Consider the following 20,563-nt stretch of genomic DNA (forward strand, 5'->3'; position numbering starts at 1 on the left):
TGAATGTAGTGTGCGATGGTTTCGTTATCCTACCATGAAGGTGTTATAAAAAATATTAAAAGTCTGATTTATATTGTCGTGGTGATCGAGTCACATGTGTAGCAGACGCTCGCTTCCAGTACTGGCAATTTTATAGTCGGCTCCCAGCACTCCCAACAATGTTACATACTTGTAGCAAATTGATGTGCAATGTGCCGGAATTACCTACTAAATACACTTAACCTAAATTGTAAAATTTTTTAGCCATTGGTGTACACGTGTCTCAGTTGTTCTTGTATGTTTTTAAACTAACGATTATTATTAAATGTTTCTAAAGTAAATTGTACTCTTAAATACAATAAAATCTCGTTATTGATTCATTAAAAGATAAAAAAAATTCAAGGAGATAACCATTTTATCTTTACCTAATATAATGTTAATGAAATAAATTTAAGGTTACAATCTCATAGGCAACGGGAAATGTCTTGTTGCGTTCGTTGACTCCAAAAAAATTCTACTGTGATGAACTGTCCGTGTTATACCTATTTCTGAAAGTATTAAAAATATTCTATAGTCACGGTATGGCTCCATTATTATAATGTACTCTATGCTAGATTGTGAGTGTATAATAATTATTTGGCATCGGGATTTTACCATCCATTTCTATTGAGAAATTATATTTCTTGGTGATGTTTACGATAATGTTATATTTGGTGGATGGGTGCAGCGCTTAGCAAAATACTAAAAAAGTGAAACGCAATTATATACATTGTTTTGCTACAAAAAATAATGTAATGTAAGTAGATTTTGCTTAAAGTATTAATTTGAATTGATCTAAGCCGGGATTCTATCGTACAAAATAAAAATGTAAACTGTTTTTGAATATTGGTTACTGCTGCAGGTCGTTAATTAAACAAATCCGGAAAATGTATTGTTCATAGTATATGTTTGTGAATTAATGTTTGGGTAATTTTCTTACGTCGCGGCTTTTCCGAAAAGAAAATAATAAAATTCTGAAGATTGTTTGACGCTGAAAAGTGTGTTATTAAATTCCCCTGGTTAATTAGGTTTGTATGTTACATTACAATACCTGTGCGTTGACGCGGCCGTCGCAAGTTTTCTACAATTGCCTTGCCGTCCTGTGATTCTCCATATGTAAAAATGTGTATATTTTTAATTTGGATTTTGTGACTTAGTTGAAGGTAAATAAAAATTAAAAGAAAAAAGTTGTCCCAACTGCCATTCAAACCTAAGTGCCAATCCTTGAGAGGGGTGTTTTTTAGCAGTCTGTAGTTGCATTGCAGAGTGCTGACTTGTGATCTACAATAGCACATAATACTATTTTCATTATTATTATTATTATTATTATTATTATTATTATTATTATTATTATACAATTTGTACATAATACACACACAGACAGACCCATGCAGGAAATCTAAGATTCACAACAGTTCATTCCAAGGCTACGTTTGTGCATGTTCATTTTTCCCCCCTCTTTTTTCTTGTTTACGTAAAGTACTTTAAGGATTTTAATTTTAAATTCCATTTACAGGGCATTTGCTTAGAAGTTTTATGCTGATTTAAAAAATGGTAATTTTATTGAAAAGCCATACCTAATTTTTTTTTCTAAGAAAAAAAATAACTATCATAAGAAGTTAGTAGTTTACCATTTTAAAATTTGGTTAAAATATTGCAAATTTATGATATTGTGAGAGTGGTCGGTTAGGTTAGGTTCACTACATTAAACATATCTTAAATAATTGTGACAGTTGGTTAGGTTATGTTAACTTCATTTAAAAAAAAAAGTTTTAAATAGCAGATGTTTTGTTAGGTTAGTATAGCTTCATTATTTGTAGTTTGTGTAATGTAGTTAATGTAACTGTTAAGTAAATGTAATAATGTAGGTAATGTTAATGTAACCAACGGTTCATATTATTTTACACAATTTTTACTGTAGCTAAACCAACCTAATCAACTGTCCACTCTATTGTAAAGAATTTTTAATGTACCTCGACAATTCTCTCATTTTGTTGTCACTAAAGTCTGTGAAAAACCATAGTGACATCTTTTCTGCACATTTTTATTCCTTATTATGTGCTACCAAAGTTTCACGAGCAACCGGGGAACTTCGGTGAACTTACTTTGGACTGGTGTTAATATTAGTTTTCCCAAGTTGCTACGCTATAGCACAATGGCTGCGACGGCTCAGTGAACTTGCAAACGTTTCAAAGGTTGATAGTGCTGAAAAACATCATTTTCAGAATTTTATTCTTTTTATTCACGGAAAAGCCGCAATGTTAAAAATTTCCTATTTATTGTCTTTTTTTATAGGTAATTGTTACCTTGATATTAATCATTTTGGGATTGTTGAGGTAAATATTACGACAGTGGAAGGTTTTACATTAGGTTACATACCTACATTACAATTTCAGGAATGTAATAAACTTGCTAAATATTCTAAATTTATATTTGTTATCGTGGTTATGATAATTTATGATTCGGCTTATTGGTTTTATTGTTTAATATCGTAGCCGAGTGTTGGCCATGTGATATTTTCCGGATATTGTTATCACCACCATATTGTGAACCTGACGCTTCAACTTAATTCTGTGGTTCTTTAGATCTCCTTAGGAATATAGTGTAGCCGAAACTGTTTTCAAAAAGACAGGGATTTTCATGTCAGTAAGTTACAGGGGGTCAAGACTGTTATTCACCCTAATTTGTTTCCCATGCCTCTGTTGAATTGGTTTCACCCCACAATTTGTCTCCATGTCACGTCCCTCCCAACTATTAAATTTCTTAGAATCTAGTGTGATTTAAAAACATGCCCTTTGGAGGTGACCGCTATAAAGCTCAGATCCAGTGTTTTCAAAAAAAAAATTATTTTAATAATAGTTTCAAATTGTGCTGAAGTTTTGTTTTGTTGGTCAGCTGCATTAATTAAATATTTTTAAATTTGGGGAATTTTACATTCTAGCGAAATAAAGTTTTTTTTTTTCCCAAGTAGATTCTATAAAATTCAGTAGATATGAAGGATGTGAATATGACAACAAATGTTTTAAGTTTAGTACGTAAAAACCATAAAATTGTATTGAGTATTATTGGATTTGCTTCTATCATAATTTTTTATAAGTTATTATTAATTTGTGTAAAAAAATTTCCTGTTTTTTAAATATTTTCCCCACATAAGTTCTCTGGTCTTCATAGCTCACACCACTATCAAGTTTTTCTATGTATCCCATTTGTAATTTCAAAACCCCATTTTAGTGGATGGTTAAGGAACATCAGTAGTGTATGGAAACACCACTTTCACAATTTATAATTTTTTTTTCCATATGAGTGCCTACACTAGGAAGTGGTTATTTCTCTGGTCTTCATAGCATAGGTCTTACTAGTAAGTTTTTCCTTTTTCTAAGTGTCGTGTGTGAATTTAACTAGATGGTGCTGTAGCGCATAAACTTCTGTACATTCAACTATCACCGTGGGTTAATTAATTTTTATAATAGAAAAATCATAGGTCATAGACATACAAACAGTAAGTGTGTGACATTTCTCTATGTCCGCCAAATGGTCATAGTGTAAGGTTTGGCAACTTCTTATCTTTCTCCTTGGTTTTTGTTGCAATTCCAACGAAAACAATGTTGTCATTGATGCCGCTACTTCTCCAATTGACATATAAGACGTCCAAAGATAGTGTAGTTGTGTTTGACACAAATGTCATTCACATATAAACAAAAGAATAATGGGTTAATCATATCAACATCCAGAACTTTGTATAGTTATGGTATTCCACAGTAACAATCACTCCAATTTTAAAATGCCAGTGATAGAAATTATATTGCTCACTTGATGTTCAAATTAAGAAGACAGTTACTGTCTACATCTGATTTCTCCTTCACCCTGTGTTCATTCCGGGCAATGCTGGGTACTGCAGCTAGTATTATATAAAACTTTTGTCTGGAAAAATTTTTGATTCGACCTACCATTACTATTAGGTGTTTAAAAAAAAAACATTGGTTTGTTCAAAAAAAACTGCTAGGCCAATTTCAAGCTCATGGCATTGTTGATCTTATTGAGTTTGTTTATATTCTTGTAACTATACGAAAATGCTAGCTGCATTTAATGGAAAACATTCAAAATATTTTTTGCTGCATTGAATATGAGAATTATATAATACACCATTATATAATACTGGAGAGCATATAAGATGTTTCAGGGCTTCATGGTTTTATGTTTTCAGAGCTGTTAATTTGAGTTTTTATTATTATGATCAGTAGTAGTAGCAGTAGTTATTCTTTCTGTGGTGTTTCTTACACACTATTCATAGTTCCTTCCATTGTCAGTGGTCATTCGTCAAGTATTTTTGTGACTAACTGTATAAATACAATAACGTGACATGACAGAAAATTAAGTAATGAAATGTTTCTTATCTGCTATTTTTTTAATCGCTACTGGATCTGTAGTGTAGCTGGTCAGCAATTTCCATGCATAATAAAATAGAAATGAAAAGATGAATTGAACACTAAATTTATGAACACAGACTGCTCTCTTTTATTCAGCTTTATAATTTGGCTCATTCTGCTATCCAGCGGCAACCGAGTCACTCTTGTTAGAATTTTTCAGGTGGATAGGGGGTTTTTCTTAACGGACGCAATTTCATGTATGAGACTTTTTCAAACAGTAATGCTTATGTCTATAATTTTTCTCTATAGAGGAATGTGTTTGAGATATGTATTAATTTTTTTATAGTCCATTTGAAACTTTATTAGTTTACTACCTAATGCCCTGCATGTGTTGCAATGCCTCAAGCAATTTTTTTTTGTAGTTTGTTTGAAGTAGGTACACACATACAAATCATCCTTCTATCTTTATCTCTAATTCTCTATCTCTATATATACCTCTCTTTATATCTCTACATATACACGATACCTCTGTATCTCTGTCAATATATAACATCTATATTTATATATCTCTATCTACATATATACATCTACCTATATAAACATCTATATCTACCTCTATAACTTTCTCTCCTCTATATATACATCTCTATCTATATCTCTATATAATATGTCACTACAGCAATGAAAATTTTAAAATCTATGTTTTTAACTATATATATTTTTATCTTTTTACCTGTCACAGGTGAAACATAGATATATAAAAACACACGTGTATTCAAATGAAACATTGACTCAAAATTTCAAAGCAATCGAAATAATTTTTTGACATTTAAGATTTTGAACAAACTAACATTTACATTTTTATTTATATAGATAATTAGCAAAATAGCTAATCTGGCACTGCTATGGTCATCAACATGCTGGTCCAAAAAGCATGTATTGTGCATGTATTTATTGATTATATCAGAAATATTCATTGACAGAATAGAAAGAATGGGCAGTCAAGATGTCTTTGAATTGTGCAATATTAGCTGTCAATCATTATTTTAAGTATTTATGTACCGTAGCCTATAATCGAGAACAAAAAAATAAACAAAAAATGTAACATCGTTACTGTTACAGAAATATCGTTATTTCTCTGGTGGAAGAAGTAAATGTAGTCTTGTTTTGAAATCTACCTATGGTAGTCTCGCATATCCAACATAAATGGGCGGGTAGAGTGTTGGATAATAGGGAGGTGTTAAGGAAAAGCCTATTAAATGTCAAACTATGTTATAATTTTACTCATTATGAATCTGATAATCATGTTTAACAACAAAACAACAAAACTTTAATTGAAATAAATTAACTTACAGTCACAGAATTGTCTGAAGTTAAATACAATACTTGGAAAGTTCATTCCTGTCTTGATTTAGTAAAGATATTTTTTGGTTTAGTTTGTTGCGATGGGACTTATGTTAGTACCAAATGTCTGATATAATAGTTATCACTACTGTGTTTCACATAGTTTGGGTACCTTCTAAACTAGAGTTATGTTCTAAGACATTACGCAAGGACCTTATAATCTATTTCTTTCAAGGAAGTAAACCTTACACGAAATAATCACAACACTTTTAACTCAGTTTGCTCTCTGTTTCAGTGGCCATTATGTCTCTGACTCCAAAAATAGTTAACTTCGATGAAAAGTGGAATGAGCTTCAAAGCACACTTAAGAAACTTTTCACGCTCAGCAACATTTCCAGAAAGGTGTGGAACAACCATTTCAGTGATGTTTATGCCTTATGTGTGGCGTATCCACAACCGTTCGGTGACAGACTTTACGACGAAACAAAGACGTTCCTTCTCGATCACGTTAAAATGCTTACTTCAAAAATAATGGAAAGTAGTCGTGACGAATTGGTGACAATTTACTATAGTACTTGGTTGAAGTATAGTTTAGGAGTGAGACATCTGCATTGTCTGTTCTTGTACTTGAACTTGCATTACGTACGATCGCAGAGTTGTTCGCGCGTTCATTTCCTACATGATGAAATAGCAGAATATAATCCAGAGTGCATGGAGATTGGTGAACTGGGGCTGGTGTTATGGAAGAAAGAAGTCATCACCACTTTGAAAGACACGTTAAAAGAACTTTTGCTGGATGGCATCGCTTCCATCAATGTTCACGGCGCTTCCGATAGCAACAGGCATGTTTACCAAGGAGTCGTGGAGTCTTTTGTTTGTGTGGAAGAGTACAAGAGGAAAGACAACTTGAAGTTCTATGAGGATGTTTTTGAAGGGCCGTATCTGGAAAGGTGCGGGAAACGCTTCAAGCTTGAGTCGGGGCGCATGTTACAAAACGCAGATGTGAGTCAGTACGTGGAGAGCGTGTGGCGGATGTTGGAAGAAGAGCGTCGGCGTTGCGAGTGGTTCCTGCACCGTAGCTCGCTGCCCAAAGTCGAAGCAGTGTTCGTGGGTTGCATGGTGGCTGACCACCTGGCTCTCCTGCTCGAAGAGTGTCATTCGATGGTCCAGCGAGAGAGGTTCCGGGACCTCAGGACGATGTACTTGCTTCTGAGGCTGGTTGATGGTGGTGTTGAGGGGCTGGCATCGAAGTTGCTCGAACACGTGAAGATGAAAGGACTGGAGCACGCGTCTGCGTCAGTGGAAGAAAACGACCACGTGCAGTTTGTCTGCGACTGTTTGGGCCTGCACGAGAAGTACATTGGCGTGATCGGTGAATTTTTCGCAAATGACAAGTGCCTCCTAGATGCTCTCGATAAAGCATGTTACTTCGTCGTCAACAAACGGCACGTGCCGAACCAGAACTGCAAGTCGCCAGAGATGCTCACCAAATACTGCGACATGCTTCTAAGGAAATCTTGCAAAGGTCTGTCGGATGCGGAGCTGGAAGAGAAGCTGGGTAAATGCATGATCATTTTCAGGTACTTGGACGAGAAAGACGTCTTCCAGAACTGTTATTCCCGGATGTTGGCCAAGCGTTTGATACACCAGCTCAGTCAGTCTCTAGATGCGGAAGAAGCGATGATCGACAAACTGAAGCAAGCTTGCGGATACGAGTTCACCAGCAAACTGCGCAAGATGCTGACGGACGTGAAACTGTCGAGGGACATAAACCGCGAGTTCTCCGAGCACTCGGGGAAAGAAAACGTCAAGTTGGGGATGGGTTTCTTCGTCCACGTCCTTCAGGCGGCGTCCTGGCCCATGAGCCAGGTTTCCCTGACGGCGGTGTCCTTGCCCTCGCGGCTGGAAACGGCGCTGCAGTCGTTCGGCAGGTTCTACCACAATCGCTTCAGCAGCAGGAAGCTGACCTTCCTGCACCAGCACGGCCAGGCGGAGGTGAAGCTGAACTACCTGGGCAAGCAGTACGTGGTCACCATGCAGATGTTCCAGCTGGCGATCCTGCTGCAGTTCGAGAAGCAGGACACGTGGAGCTGCCCGGAGCTGCAGGGAGCCACGCAGCTGGCCGGAGACCTGTTCGCGAGGCTCGCCGGGAGCCTGGCGGACTCGAGGCTGCTGCTGCGAGCGGAGGCGCCCGGGAGCCCGAGCGCGCTGCAGCTGAACCTGCGGTACGCGAGCAAGCGGACCAGGCTGCGCGTGCCCGCGGCGGTGTGCCCGCGGGAGTCCGCCCGGGAGCTGGAGCGGGCCCGCTCGTCCGTGGAGGAGGACCGCAAGCTGTACCTGCTGGCGGCCGTGGTGCGCGTCATGAAGAGCCGCAAGGTCCTGAACCACAACGCGCTCGTGCAGGGCGTCCTGGCCTTGTGCCGCGACAAGTTCACGGCCGACGTCTGCATGATCAAGAAGGCCATTGAGTCGCTGATCGAGAAGCAGTACATCGAGAGAACGTCGGGTTCGTCGGACGAGTACAGCTACATAGCGTAGCTACTCGGACCCGAATACAGCCATCAACTGAATTACCTTTCTTCTGTCAATGAATTCTGATTCTTACTTTGAATTGTTCTCAAAAAAATGACATGTATATTCAAAATCAGGTTTTTTGTATTTTATGTTTTAATATACTGTTAAAAAAAATGAATGCATTTATTTATTGTAATATTCTTATTTTTTTTATAAAGCTGCTTTGTATATGTTCAGTATGTTGTATTTAAATTAAAAAAAAAAAAAAAAAACTGAGCAGAAAAGAGTGCATTTGAAAATAAACTGTGCAACAGTTCTTAAAACTGTTATTCAGGTAAGTTTAGATTTTTTTTTTTTAAGTGAAGGATTTATACAAGCTTAATGATAATGTTTGGAAAGTTCCTTTATAATTTTTGAGGTGACTGAATAACTTTGCAGATAAGAATTCGTTACCTTCGTTTTTACAATTACAATGCTGGTGCTTTAGGTTCTGCTGTCGCTGTCACAGATACTGTAACCCGGGAATATATATACTTGTAATGTGTAGTGGTTTCTCAGTACCTCGTGCAGTACGACACAACACCCAGTTCTCAAAGAAAAGTTTTTTTTTTTTGGGGGGACAATGCAATTTTACATTTTTATGTGTATTTGCGTTGTTTAAAGGTTACGAGTGTTGTACAAATGTTTGTAATTGATATGGTTGTTCTAGTTTTGTGTTTGGTGGTTCGGTTGTCACTGTAATTGGACTTTCCATATTCAGTACTTGTAACTTTAGTTGTCAAGTAAATTATAAGTAATTAGTTGGTACTTGTAGAGTAAAATATTAATTTGAGGAATATTTTAAATATTTAATTATTAATATATTCCAAAAATCTCTATCATATTGCTTGAGTAAATATTTAAGTTCTATTTATGTAGATTACATATTTAAAACTGCAAATAATGCTCTTATTAAGTATCAGGCATATCATTCTTGTTGTTTATAATTTTTGTTACAATTAAGGGTAGCCAGTCCTTAATTATTCTTGATATTTTCTTCTCAATACTTGAATATATACATACTAAAAGGCTATTATTTAACTTTTTGGGAACATGGTGTTAAAAATTTAAAGGCTAATTTCACAAATAATATTTTTAGAAACAAGGTAAGAGAAAAAATAAAATTAATGCAGTTATAAGGGTGGAAAAAAATGAAGAATAGTCATTTGTGATGATTTGTGTAGTTATAACTATGATGATTGAATAAATTAGAGCTATTGACATCAACGCCATGAGATGGAAATGGAACATTTTAACGGAATGAATTGGAGGCAGTAGTGGAACCAACCCGAGAAAACCCGCCAGCTGATGGAAACGTCTGTCATGTTGCGCTAGTAACGAATGTGGGTGTGATCCTATCAGGAGTGGAACCCATATCATCTCGGTGCAGACGAGCAAGGGCACTAAATCTGTAGGATTCGCTGGTGGATGGCAATCTTGAGGCGCAAGGATTTCGCGCATTGGGGTGACAATCACAAGTCATCTCAGTACGTGGTCTAGGCCTATGTGCATGCAGTACATGGAAAACTGTATGATATATTCAAAAACGATATCATTTAAACACAGTTTTGGCATTACTTGTGCTTGCCTCAACAAGGGGCTTTAAAATTTCAAAAAAGGGTCCTTTTCCCCCCTCCCGCCTTCAGCAGGCGCGTAGCCAGGGTGTCCGGATCCCTCCCTTCGAGGATTTAAATTTAAAAAAAAAAAGTGAAGACAGTATAAGAAAATTACAGCAACTTAGATACATAAAGTTACAGAGATATTTATTTATAAGCATTATTGTAGTCATAGGGGCCTACGATAAATGCATTTCCTCCAACATCTAGCCCGACATGCCTCATACACAGAAATGGCAGGAATAATTGTGTTTCCAAGAAGTCTATAATAATTAATGTCAGTTTGCACATGTGTTGGTTGTAAGCAGTGGCGTAGCCAGGTTTTGTGTATGGGGGGTGTTAAGAAGCATGGCCCCCCCCCCCCCCCATATTAAAGTGGGTGGTCCGGGGGTCCTCCCCCGGGAAAATTTGGATTTTAAGGTGTAAAATAGTGCTATTTTAGCAGTTTTCGGTACTTAAATTTAAATATTGTAATGGTAAAAATTTTATTAATTTTAATATGAAATTTGTTTCAGTGATGAATAAGAAATTAATTAAAGATTTGGTGCTAAGGGGGGGGGGGTGTTTGAACCCCTAACCCCCCCCCCCCCCCCCTTGGATACGCCCCTGGTTGTAAGCATATCTTTTACATACAGATGTGTCTGAGTTTCATGTAGGTACCTATTAAAAAATCTATATATATACACACACACACACACATATATATACATATATAATTGTTTTAATGAACACATCAAACAATTGGTTTATAAAAGCATTAAAAAAATCACTTAAAAACCATAATATACAATGTCAAGTTTTATTTTCCTCAGCAAATCATCAGGTAGGTACTTAAATTTCTATGAGTTAATGTTGGACTTCAACAAATCTACTGCCCCCTGAGATTTTAGTATGCCGACTGCCCCCTGAGATTTTAGTATGCCGATTTTCTTTGAAAACTAATGAAATGTTTTGAAGGTTGTGCTGGAGCCCCTCCACAAAATCATGGCCACTTTTGTCCCCCCCCCTCCCCCCCCCCTCCTTCTCAACATCCTTCATCGGGTTAACATACTCCAAACGAATAGTGGAAGGTGATCACTGCACCACCGCAGCCCCTCAACATCAGTTAAGAGTTACCCATTCCATAAAAATGTTACACCTGGACATGTTTTTGAAGCTTGGTTAAGCTCAAAAGATGTGACTTCTGGCAGAAATGCGTCAACTAGGTTTCAGTTTCAGTTCTTGTATTTCGAGTCGCAGAACTGTAATATTGCAAACAATGTTTTGGTGTTACTTTAAAATATTGTAAAAGTATAGCTGATTGGTTCTTTGTTTTAACATTTTCCTACTAAGCTAGATATTATGTTGGTTAAATATTGAACCCAAGGTTAAGGACTTAAATGCCGTACTGCGAAGTAGTGTACTGGTTTCCCTCCAAATAAACAATAGTATAAATACTAGTTTATAAACGATTTAAAACGGTCTAAATTATTATTATTAGTTGTAGTACATTAAAAAAAATTATATGTGTCTACGGAGCATTCACTCTATGGAATGCATGGACCAGGGCAGACATAGTTACGTAATCATCTGATTACAGTTAACAATGAAAGGAACTATTAAATGAACTATTTTTTAATAAATATTTCGTTGGCCATTGTCAGGTATTTAAAATAAAATGTGATTTGAGCCAATAAAGTGCTTAATGTTTGCATAATATTACCTTTCGGACAATTGAACTGACGTAGGCGGTAACCAATCAGCTGCTCCCTTTCATAAACACACGGGAATTTTAAAAATATTAAAAGCTTCTTTTATAAATGGCGTCGGAACGAATATGACTTAGCAAAGAAGTGCTATTACAAATCCAATAGTGTTATTTAGATAGGCCAGCATCCAAACTAATGGATCTGCTGTATTCAAATATAAAAGTTTGTATTTTCATAAGATTATGGCGGGTTATTCAGTAATCAGCAAATAGGAGTGCTAAGAGTATTGTGAGTAGTTACCCTGATGTCACTATGCTTATTCACACGGCATGTATTAGGATTTTGATGATTATACGCTTATTAACAAAATCAATTCATTGAGAAAGTATTATAAAACTGTAACGTGAAATAAATACTTAAAGACATATTAACTAAATATTCACTGATTAAAACTATAACTATCTTTGGAAAAAAATGTTTTACATGTGCAAACAGGTAACAATGAAATACCGCACTCGGTGCCCCGAGACCATAGTGTTTGGTGTCTTACCTTGAAGTTAAAGCTATGCCGGAGCAATAATAACATTGAGACTATTTTCTTTAATAATAAAATTTTGTACAATGTACTTGCATGAACGAATCCGAAATACTACATACGACTTATGTGAATGATAAAACAGTGTCACGTAATTACTGTTTTTTTTTTTTTTCAAATCATAAAGTCTAGTAGATGGTAATAATTATAATTTTTCACACACTGTTCAGAATCAATACAAACAAAATAATAAATATTTTGCAGTTATATTTTTTATATAGCAGCCTGCAACTATCCTTTCAGAGTCAGTTAGTAATAATATTGCGAATAATACAAGTTACACATGAGAGGAACTCTTCAAGAGTTTCCAGAATAGGGTTTTCCATGGTTTCCTGGTATGATTGTGTAGATGTGGGTTGCGACCACGGAGTGCAGAGAAAAAATTTGTACTGATGAATCCAATTTTGAAGCCATTACAAGTCAAAAAGTTTAATAAAAGAAACTTGAGTGATTCTGATGACTGTTATGAAGATGTTACCACTCCGAGGGACCTTTTTACACCAGAAAAAGATCACAACACTAGTGAAAGTGAATACCACATCACATGATGAAATACATCACTAAGTTCTAAATTACTTTGGTAAATACACGTACAAAGGGACAGAAAACCACTTACTTTTAGAACATGAACACATAAGGACAACTTTATGTTTGTATTGTAAGTTTCAGTACATGATGGGTGTTGAAGCAGATCCTGAAAAATCTATGGAATTTGGTAGAGATGTTGAAATGCTTCTAATAAATTTTAAACTTGGTATGCAAACCATGCACCACCTGTTATTGTCAGTGCTGTCTTCTCTTTGTTTCCTGCGGGAGGAATAATGCCCTTTAATGGAGTGTACCCACTGCAGCAAACGTTTAAAACCAATAAGCCTGTTAAGGTGGCTGTCTTGTCGGGGTATATTTGTGTTGGTGAGGTAGTACTATTTGTGTGCAAAGCTCACTGGTGCTTCTAGTATGGTATCACAAGGTTCTGAGCTTGCGCGCATTATTCTCATCATGCATAGGACAACTCTAAGATTTGACATTACATGGTGGAGGAATGAAGAGAAAGATGTAATGAAAGTCCCTTGAGTGCATTCCAGAATCTGTTTCGTGCCTTGAAATTACTCTTAAAACACGTGTTTCAGCCATTTTCACTCATCCAAATTCAGTTTAAAATATAAATATAGAAACAAACTAACTACTCATTTGCCCTCAGCATATTCTTAAATGGTTTTTTGTAAACAGGTCTCACTCGATTATCTTGAGCAGTTATCAAATCGCGTGGTTTCTTCTGAATCTCTGCTCACCGTATGTGCGCCCGAGTAGACAGGGGTCTTAAGCAGTTAATTGATGCACATTAAGGGCTTGACTGCTTTGGATGCAATGAGATGCGATGTGATGAGACACTTGGTAGTAAATAAATGCTTTAATATGTGGGTGGCCACACCAATCAAGACGAGACGCGATGCAACACCTAGCGACAAATACCAGCGTGACTGTCTCTCAGTTTGCTCATCGCTTGCTTCAAACATGGATGCAAAAAAGTTTATGAATGCAGTTTATGGAGGAAATAAAATGCTTATGAGACATGAGCTGAAGTCGTTTAAGTGATTGTGACAAGAGGGATAAAGAGAGAGAGAGAGAGATGAACCAAAACCTAACCCTGTTTTCACTAAAGGATGAATTTCGATAAATGGGTAAAATACAATACGCAACTCTACATTCATATTATTCTTTAGTTTCTTACCTTCTTTTTTCAATAGATTTGAGTATTATTATTTCTTTTTACTACCATAGTTATCCTTTGACATCCCTTAGAGGTTGTATTTCACAAAATGATAACATTGTGGTTGGTAGTAAAGAAATGTTTATTATGCATACCCAATATGTTTTCTCATGCTTGATTTATCTTCGTGGACATAATTTTCGATTAATGTATGAAATTCTGTTGGTATTAACTTTTTCTTCAAAATATTCAGCACGTGTCTCATACGATGTTGAGACAGTTCGGCGTGGCCAAGTGGTTGGAGAAAGTCTTGTCGCGTCTGGTCTTGTGGCATCGCGTCGTGTTTTGTCGCTTTCAGCGTGGCAGAGCTCTGAGAGTCGTGTGAGAGTGAAGGACCGCATGTGGCTGTGGCAGGGTTTCGAGCACCTCCTTGCCAACCTGGGGCTGGGCCGGCTGCAGTTCGACAAGAACCACAGCGTGGCGCTGCACCGGGTGAACGGCAGCTTCCGGGACGTGCACGACAGCTTGAGGCTGCACAACCACTCGCACGGCAGAGACCGGCGGCACGTGCTGGGTGAGTGCCCTGCGTCCTCTGGCAGTCGCTCGGCGGACCTGGCGCTGCGACACCATCTTGCAAACATGTAGGGCCACAGCAGATCGAGTGATCTGACCATGGCGATCCGGGGGTTTGATCCCCCCTCATGCCCTCACCTGGATTCATACGAGTGGGAAATAGGGGCAGACGTTGTCGTGAATCGATGAGTTTCCTTGAGGTATGTACTCCCCGTTACTATCAGTGCTCTGTTTGCATTGCATCTCATCCATCTGTAATGACCGTGCTGTCTACAAGCCGTGGCGGCAGCAGCTTCTGTGTGGCTACTTGAAGCTCTGTTCCACAGGCCATGTTATGTTGTTTGATTTTTATTACATTTACTCTGGTTTGAGGTCTATTCCTGTAAAGTTACCTCAATAAATAACCCTTTTTAAATTTATTGAATTGCTACCTTATATTTACTAAAAAAAATTTTTGCTGACTGTAATTGTTATTGTGTACTCATGGGTAATTTCTTTTTATATACTGCTACAAGATTATCTGATGAAATAGTTGATCAAACATTTAAACTTAGAGACATGTGCTGTGGTAAATTTACAGGAAAAGCCCTAAGATAATAGTAACTACAAGAAAATGTGGCGTGTGGGACAGTGAATCTGAAGCGGTAAGACACGTGGAGAGAGCTGCGTCGCCTGCCTGCAGCGGAGTACGAGCCGGAGCTGAGGCGGCTGGTGGCGCGCGAGGAGGAGGGGAACAGCTCGGCGGAGGGCGGGGGGACGCCCCCCCGGGCCTGCCTCACCCCGCAGGCCATGCTGGCCATGTATGGCCTGCAGCCGTCGCACGCCGCCGTCATCTCGCCCCTCGCTTTCCTGCACATGTGCCCCGCCATCGTGTACGAGCTGGACCAGCGGGCGTGCCGCGCGGCGCCAGCGCGGGACCGCCCCCGGCCAGGTGGGTGCGCGGGCTGACGACCTCGGCTGCACGGGCCAGTGATGTGTGCGTCGCTAATGACGTCACTGTAGAGATGCCAGGAGTGATTGCGAGAACCGTGGCTGGCCAAAACTTGAAATTATGTTGACAAAGTCATGAGATAGGGTTAGCAGTTTTCAAATTAATAAACTTTTTTTCGATTAACAAACCAAGCGGAAACAATTTAAATTCCGGTTCAAATTGGTTTGGCAATGAAATAGCTTCATAATATGGGAAACTATTATGATTTAAACATCCATTTTTTATTTTATTTTACACTTAAAATGTGGACTTTCACTTATGACTTAATCGAACATACCATCAAAAGAAATACAAAGTAAAAATTACTAAAGACCAAATTAAATAAATGTATAACTTCTATAACATTTTTCTTCTCCCAGTAAATTAGATTCCTGACTATATATATGTAAAATGATTTTTCAAAAATTATTGGTTCACTTTAATTTGGAAGGGTTCCACAAACAGTTACGAATGTTTTAAAATTTTGACCAACTCCATTTTCGGAAAACACGTCCTTTTCAAAGTAACGTCCACATGCAAAGTTATTGAAGAAGTATGCGGGTAAGAGTACTTCACTCAATGAAGAGGTATTTTCTCAAGTGGTGATAGAGCTCAAAATACTATAAAGACAAAAGTTGATGTCCAAAATTTTTGGCAGGGTTAATGGTACCAGGTTGACGTAATTTACGTGGTGTCTCGTTGCTGACGTTCAAACTGCGTGCCACCAAAGCGCACACACACAATATCGTGAGCCGACCTGCACACGAAACATGGACCCAGATCGTCATGCCTGTAGTCCGTAACACTTCACTCCCGCTTTCTTTTCTTTTCGCGTGCAAAGTTTTCCGCACACACAAAACAAGCACAAATGGAGTGCCTTGCAACAAAAAAAATTGAATAACACTCAAATGCAACATAAACTGAAAGAATAATTTACTACAGAAACCACTAAACACCAACAGAAACTAACACAGCATCTTAAATTAGACACCAACAAAAACCCATAGGTTACAACGGAAAACATTAGAAAGCAGCAGATTGTAATGTAACACACTAGGACTTAGCCAGACTAGACTTACACTCCACAGAATCAGCTGAGCACTCATCTCGTCACTCACGCCCCCTTTAAAGCCAAACCGCTCATACTTGAATTTTACGTGACACTTAAACTAAAATTTATGTTTTCCAAAGTTTCTTGTTTCTTAAATAACAAAAAAAAAGTATATACAAAAACATTACCAATTACAAGCTCAGTTCGGTTTACCAACTTTAAAAATTAAAATCATCCAACTTAAACGTAAAGGTTAAAAACTTAATTATGCCAATAATTTTAACTAAAACTTACTTCAAAAATTTATATAATAAAATCACTGAAGTACAATTACAGGCTATTGGGCATGGGTGACCAGGGTCACATATTTAGAATACCAAAAGAATATTTTGCAGTTAGCATTAGATAAATAGTTATTGTGTGCATTAGGTTTTTTAAACATTTATTTAGGTTAAGGGCAAACGAGATGGCAAGAATAAAACATCACTATGCAAGAAACAGCATTGGCATGTCATATGTACACAAATATGTAGCTAATACAAAATTATTTTTATATTGAATCAGTAGTCTATGCATTGTGATACCTAACTGTAAAAAATAAACAGTTACATAATGGTTTTAAGTGCTGACCTTCAGAGCTTATCTCAAGTCAGAATAACACAGTAACGACGCTTATAAAAGCATTAAGACAATCTTCGAAATTTATCTCCTATTTTATCGCTCACATTAAGTTTCGTTAAATGAGGTGATACACATTTTAGTGAGTGATATAATCCTTCAAAATATTGGAATAAGTAAAATATTGGGAGGTTTGATAAAGATAGCGCCATTACAATAAGAGATAGTCTCTCTCCCACACAATCACATGATAAAGGTGTTCGTGTATGAATGGCAGTTTAACCTGGCAAAATAAATTGATGACTTCATTCTTCATTCTTCATTCATCCTATACCAAAAATTTACAACAGAAAATATAGTAGGAAACAACAAGATGTTCTGTTGGTTTCAATACAGCAGTCGGCCACTTTCTGTAGGTTTCTGTTGTAATTCTCAGTGTGTTTCAGTGGTTTCTTTTGGTTTCTCTTTCAGGGCATTCTATTGGTTTCTGATTTCAGTGGGTTTTATTGTATTATGTTGGTTTCTGTTGTAAAACACTCTGTTGAGGTCTGTTGTTTTCTAGTGTTTTTCATTTTACACCTATCCCTCACTTATCACATCTTCAGATTGCGCGGATTCATTTAGCATGATGTGAATTTTGCTGCCCTAGTCTTGAATAGCGCGTCTGTAAATTTCAATTAGCACGAAATCTCGGCTGGAAAAAAAAATCGAGCACGACGCTACAAAGTCTGTTTCAACTTCTGTGAACAACAGATGTGCCGTGGGATACAGTTAGCCAAACAAAGGGGAAGAAATGTGCGCAGGTCTGTCTACGTTATCGGCTGTTGTACAAACATCAGCTATGGCAAGTTAAATTGCGGCTTTGGAGTGTAAAGGACCAAATGTTTTTACATCCGCGCGTTTGCTGCCGTGCCGTACTGTTGTCGCCTGGCCACGAACTCAGTCTAGCCAGTGGCAGGGAATTCACTCAAACAAAAGCAATGTCTGCCCATGCAGTTGCTGGTAACTGTACATCCGTGATCAAGTATTTGAGAGTAAACTAGAAGTATTATGGTGCGCAGATTGTCATGAAGGCCACGCTTATGTTGGTCGCACTTTAGTTTTAAGCAAGTCGACTGTGGCACATTTGTACGAAATAAGGACTCTTACCAAAAGTTTATATAAGTTTGATGCTGTTCGTACTAGCGGGAATATATTGGACATTAGATACCGGAACAGAAATGAACAGATGATTCACGTGGAAAAGGTTGTGTTGTGGGGCCACTCGTTGTGGCGACACTTGTTGTAAGCGGGGGGTCGATCGGTCTGTTTTAAGGTGGAAGATTAATGGGCGCCACCACGTGGTGCGGCACGTGGACCCGGTGAGACTTCTAACTCAGGGCGTGACGTCGCCCATGTGAGACATGATATTCCCCCTTGAAAACATCTAGCACTAATTCCTGCCCGCTCTCAGTGTCGGGCACGCTTTTACCTACGCAGTGGGCTCTCAGGCGTCCCACACGCCGTCACACTCCACGTGGTCACACAGATGGAAATATAAGAATAATACGTTAAATTCGCACGCCTGATTTATTACGCTAATTCAGCTCACACACGTACACGGTTGAAGCTATGCAAAACGCCCGCGGCACGAATCGGTTTAAAGGTGATGAGCCACCACGTGGTCACATATTAAATTACGTAGTACGAGGAAAAAGACAGAGACTGGCCGTAAACTAATTAATGAAGCAGTCCCCCGACCGAGAGTAGCTCCGAGGACTAAAAGAAAGTGATTGAGACGAAATTAAAGTTAACAGAATTACTTGGCGTCTGCTCTCGGTCGTTGATGGCGGAAGACTGGGATGAGATCATGGCTCGCTCGACTAACATGGCGTCCTCCCGCCGAAACAATTGCCGTTAAAAGATATTTGCGAATTCGTGCCAGGGGAAACTAAACTATCATGACAAGAATGCATTACAAATTATGGGACAATTTATGAATAAAGAGAAAAGATTGTACAAATTATAATTATTAAGATTTAAATTTAATTATTGCCTGGCTTCGGGTTTCCTCGGGAATGTCCGGAAACGCTATGATATTTTAATACGTTATTTTAAAATAAAAGTACATCAAACTCTCCCGGCCGATCTGCCGTCACGTTGCACTTAGGGAATATAAAAACAAATAACACAATTATATTTACTTATGTATTAGGGGTGCGGCGCCCTGACTTGACAGCGCCCTCTTGCCGGGCGAGCACACACGCACGCACGCACACGTATGCACGGGTAGCCGGGAGGTTTGAATGGAGGGTGGGTGGTGTTTGGGCGGTGGCATATCGGACTTACAGGGGCCGCAGGCCCGGACGATGTCAGTTGTTAAATGAATGTTGCAATGAAAAAAAAAATAATCATTGGCCTGACAGGCTTGGTGTGAACCAGGTGGTGATACGCGAATAAGCACTTTAATTTGTGAAAAATTAAAATGTAACTATGTATCCGGACAGTAATATCGATTTGCGAAGGTACGCGACGTGAGTTGAAGGTCACGCCCGGGCGGGCAGGTCAGCCAGCCGACTGACGATAAAGTACATAACCACGTATCTCCCGTTACGCGGTGTTGTATTTGTCATACAAAGTGCGATGGGAGGCATATAAAGATAAAAGGTGTGACATATTTATAGTTGAGTGTTATTGAACGCATTTAGATTACGTAAAGTATATTTTCCTACACAATTTTAGAACACATTAAATAAATTAGCTTTGCTATTTATGGAAACTATTGCTTCAGAATACGCAATTTCGACTAACACGAGCATTTTTAGGAATGAATTAGTCGTGCTAAGTGAGGGATAGGTGTACATATTCTGTTGATTTTGATTGGTTCCTGTAGGTTTCTGTGTATTCTCTTGATTTCTAATATTTTTCATTCATATCATTGAGCTAAGTCATAAATAATTATATTGAACATTTATTATTACATACATTTTTCAAAAGAACTTTATAATTACTATAGTTTTAAACACATAGGTATATTTAAATATTTGTTTATGAAGAAATATTTATTTTTGCAGTTAAATTAATTCTTAATACAATAAAAAATACATTGTTGTATCAAGATAAAATTTTATTGCATTTGTATGATTCCAATAGTTAAATTATAAACATATGTTACTCAGCAGAGTAATTATCACAATTTTCTTGTATACTGTGCCATATTCTTTCACACAGCAGAAAACACTGAATCACCTGTTTTGGGTTTGTTGGTTTCTTTTGGAAATTTTTGGTAGGGCAGCTATAACTACATAACAAAAATTGCAAACCTGTGCATAAAAAAAAAGCCAGAACTAAAAATTTAAATGCTTAAAACTGAATGAATATTAAATTATATAAAACTTGCAATTTTCTTTAATATAATTATCACCATGTTGCAATAATGGCCACTGTTTGAATAGATGTAGGTGTTGTACAGCTACTGGT

The 20,563-nt window shown here is 37.7% G+C and overlaps 2 protein-coding genes across 2 annotated transcripts in view; both read left to right on the forward strand.

Annotated features, from left to right (window-relative positions):
- The window catches only part of LOC134539061 (zinc transporter ZIP10), a 53,263-nt gene that overhangs the window by 16,529 nt on the left and 16,171 nt on the right, over nt 1-20,563 (forward strand). The window contains exons 2-3 of the mRNA XM_063380772.1: nt 14,307-14,466; nt 15,148-15,396. Coding sequence (XP_063236842.1) covers nt 14,307-14,466; nt 15,148-15,396 — 409 coding nt within the window. The remainder of the gene's footprint in view (nt 1-14,306; nt 14,467-15,147; nt 15,397-20,563) is intronic.
- On the forward strand, nt 580-8,519 carry LOC134539060 (cullin-2-like). Its single transcript, XM_063380771.1, has 2 exons — nt 580-775; nt 6,025-8,519. Exon 2 carries the CDS (start codon nt 6,033-6,035, stop codon nt 8,265-8,267), a length of 2,235 nt encoding a protein of 744 aa, XP_063236841.1. The 5' UTR covers nt 580-775; nt 6,025-6,032; the 3' UTR covers nt 8,268-8,519.

Source organism: Bacillus rossius, chromosome 14 (genome assembly GCF_032445375.1).
Source record: "Bacillus rossius redtenbacheri isolate Brsri chromosome 14, Brsri_v3, whole genome shotgun sequence".
Lineage (NCBI taxonomy): Eukaryota > Metazoa > Arthropoda > Insecta > Phasmatodea > Bacillidae > Bacillus > Bacillus rossius.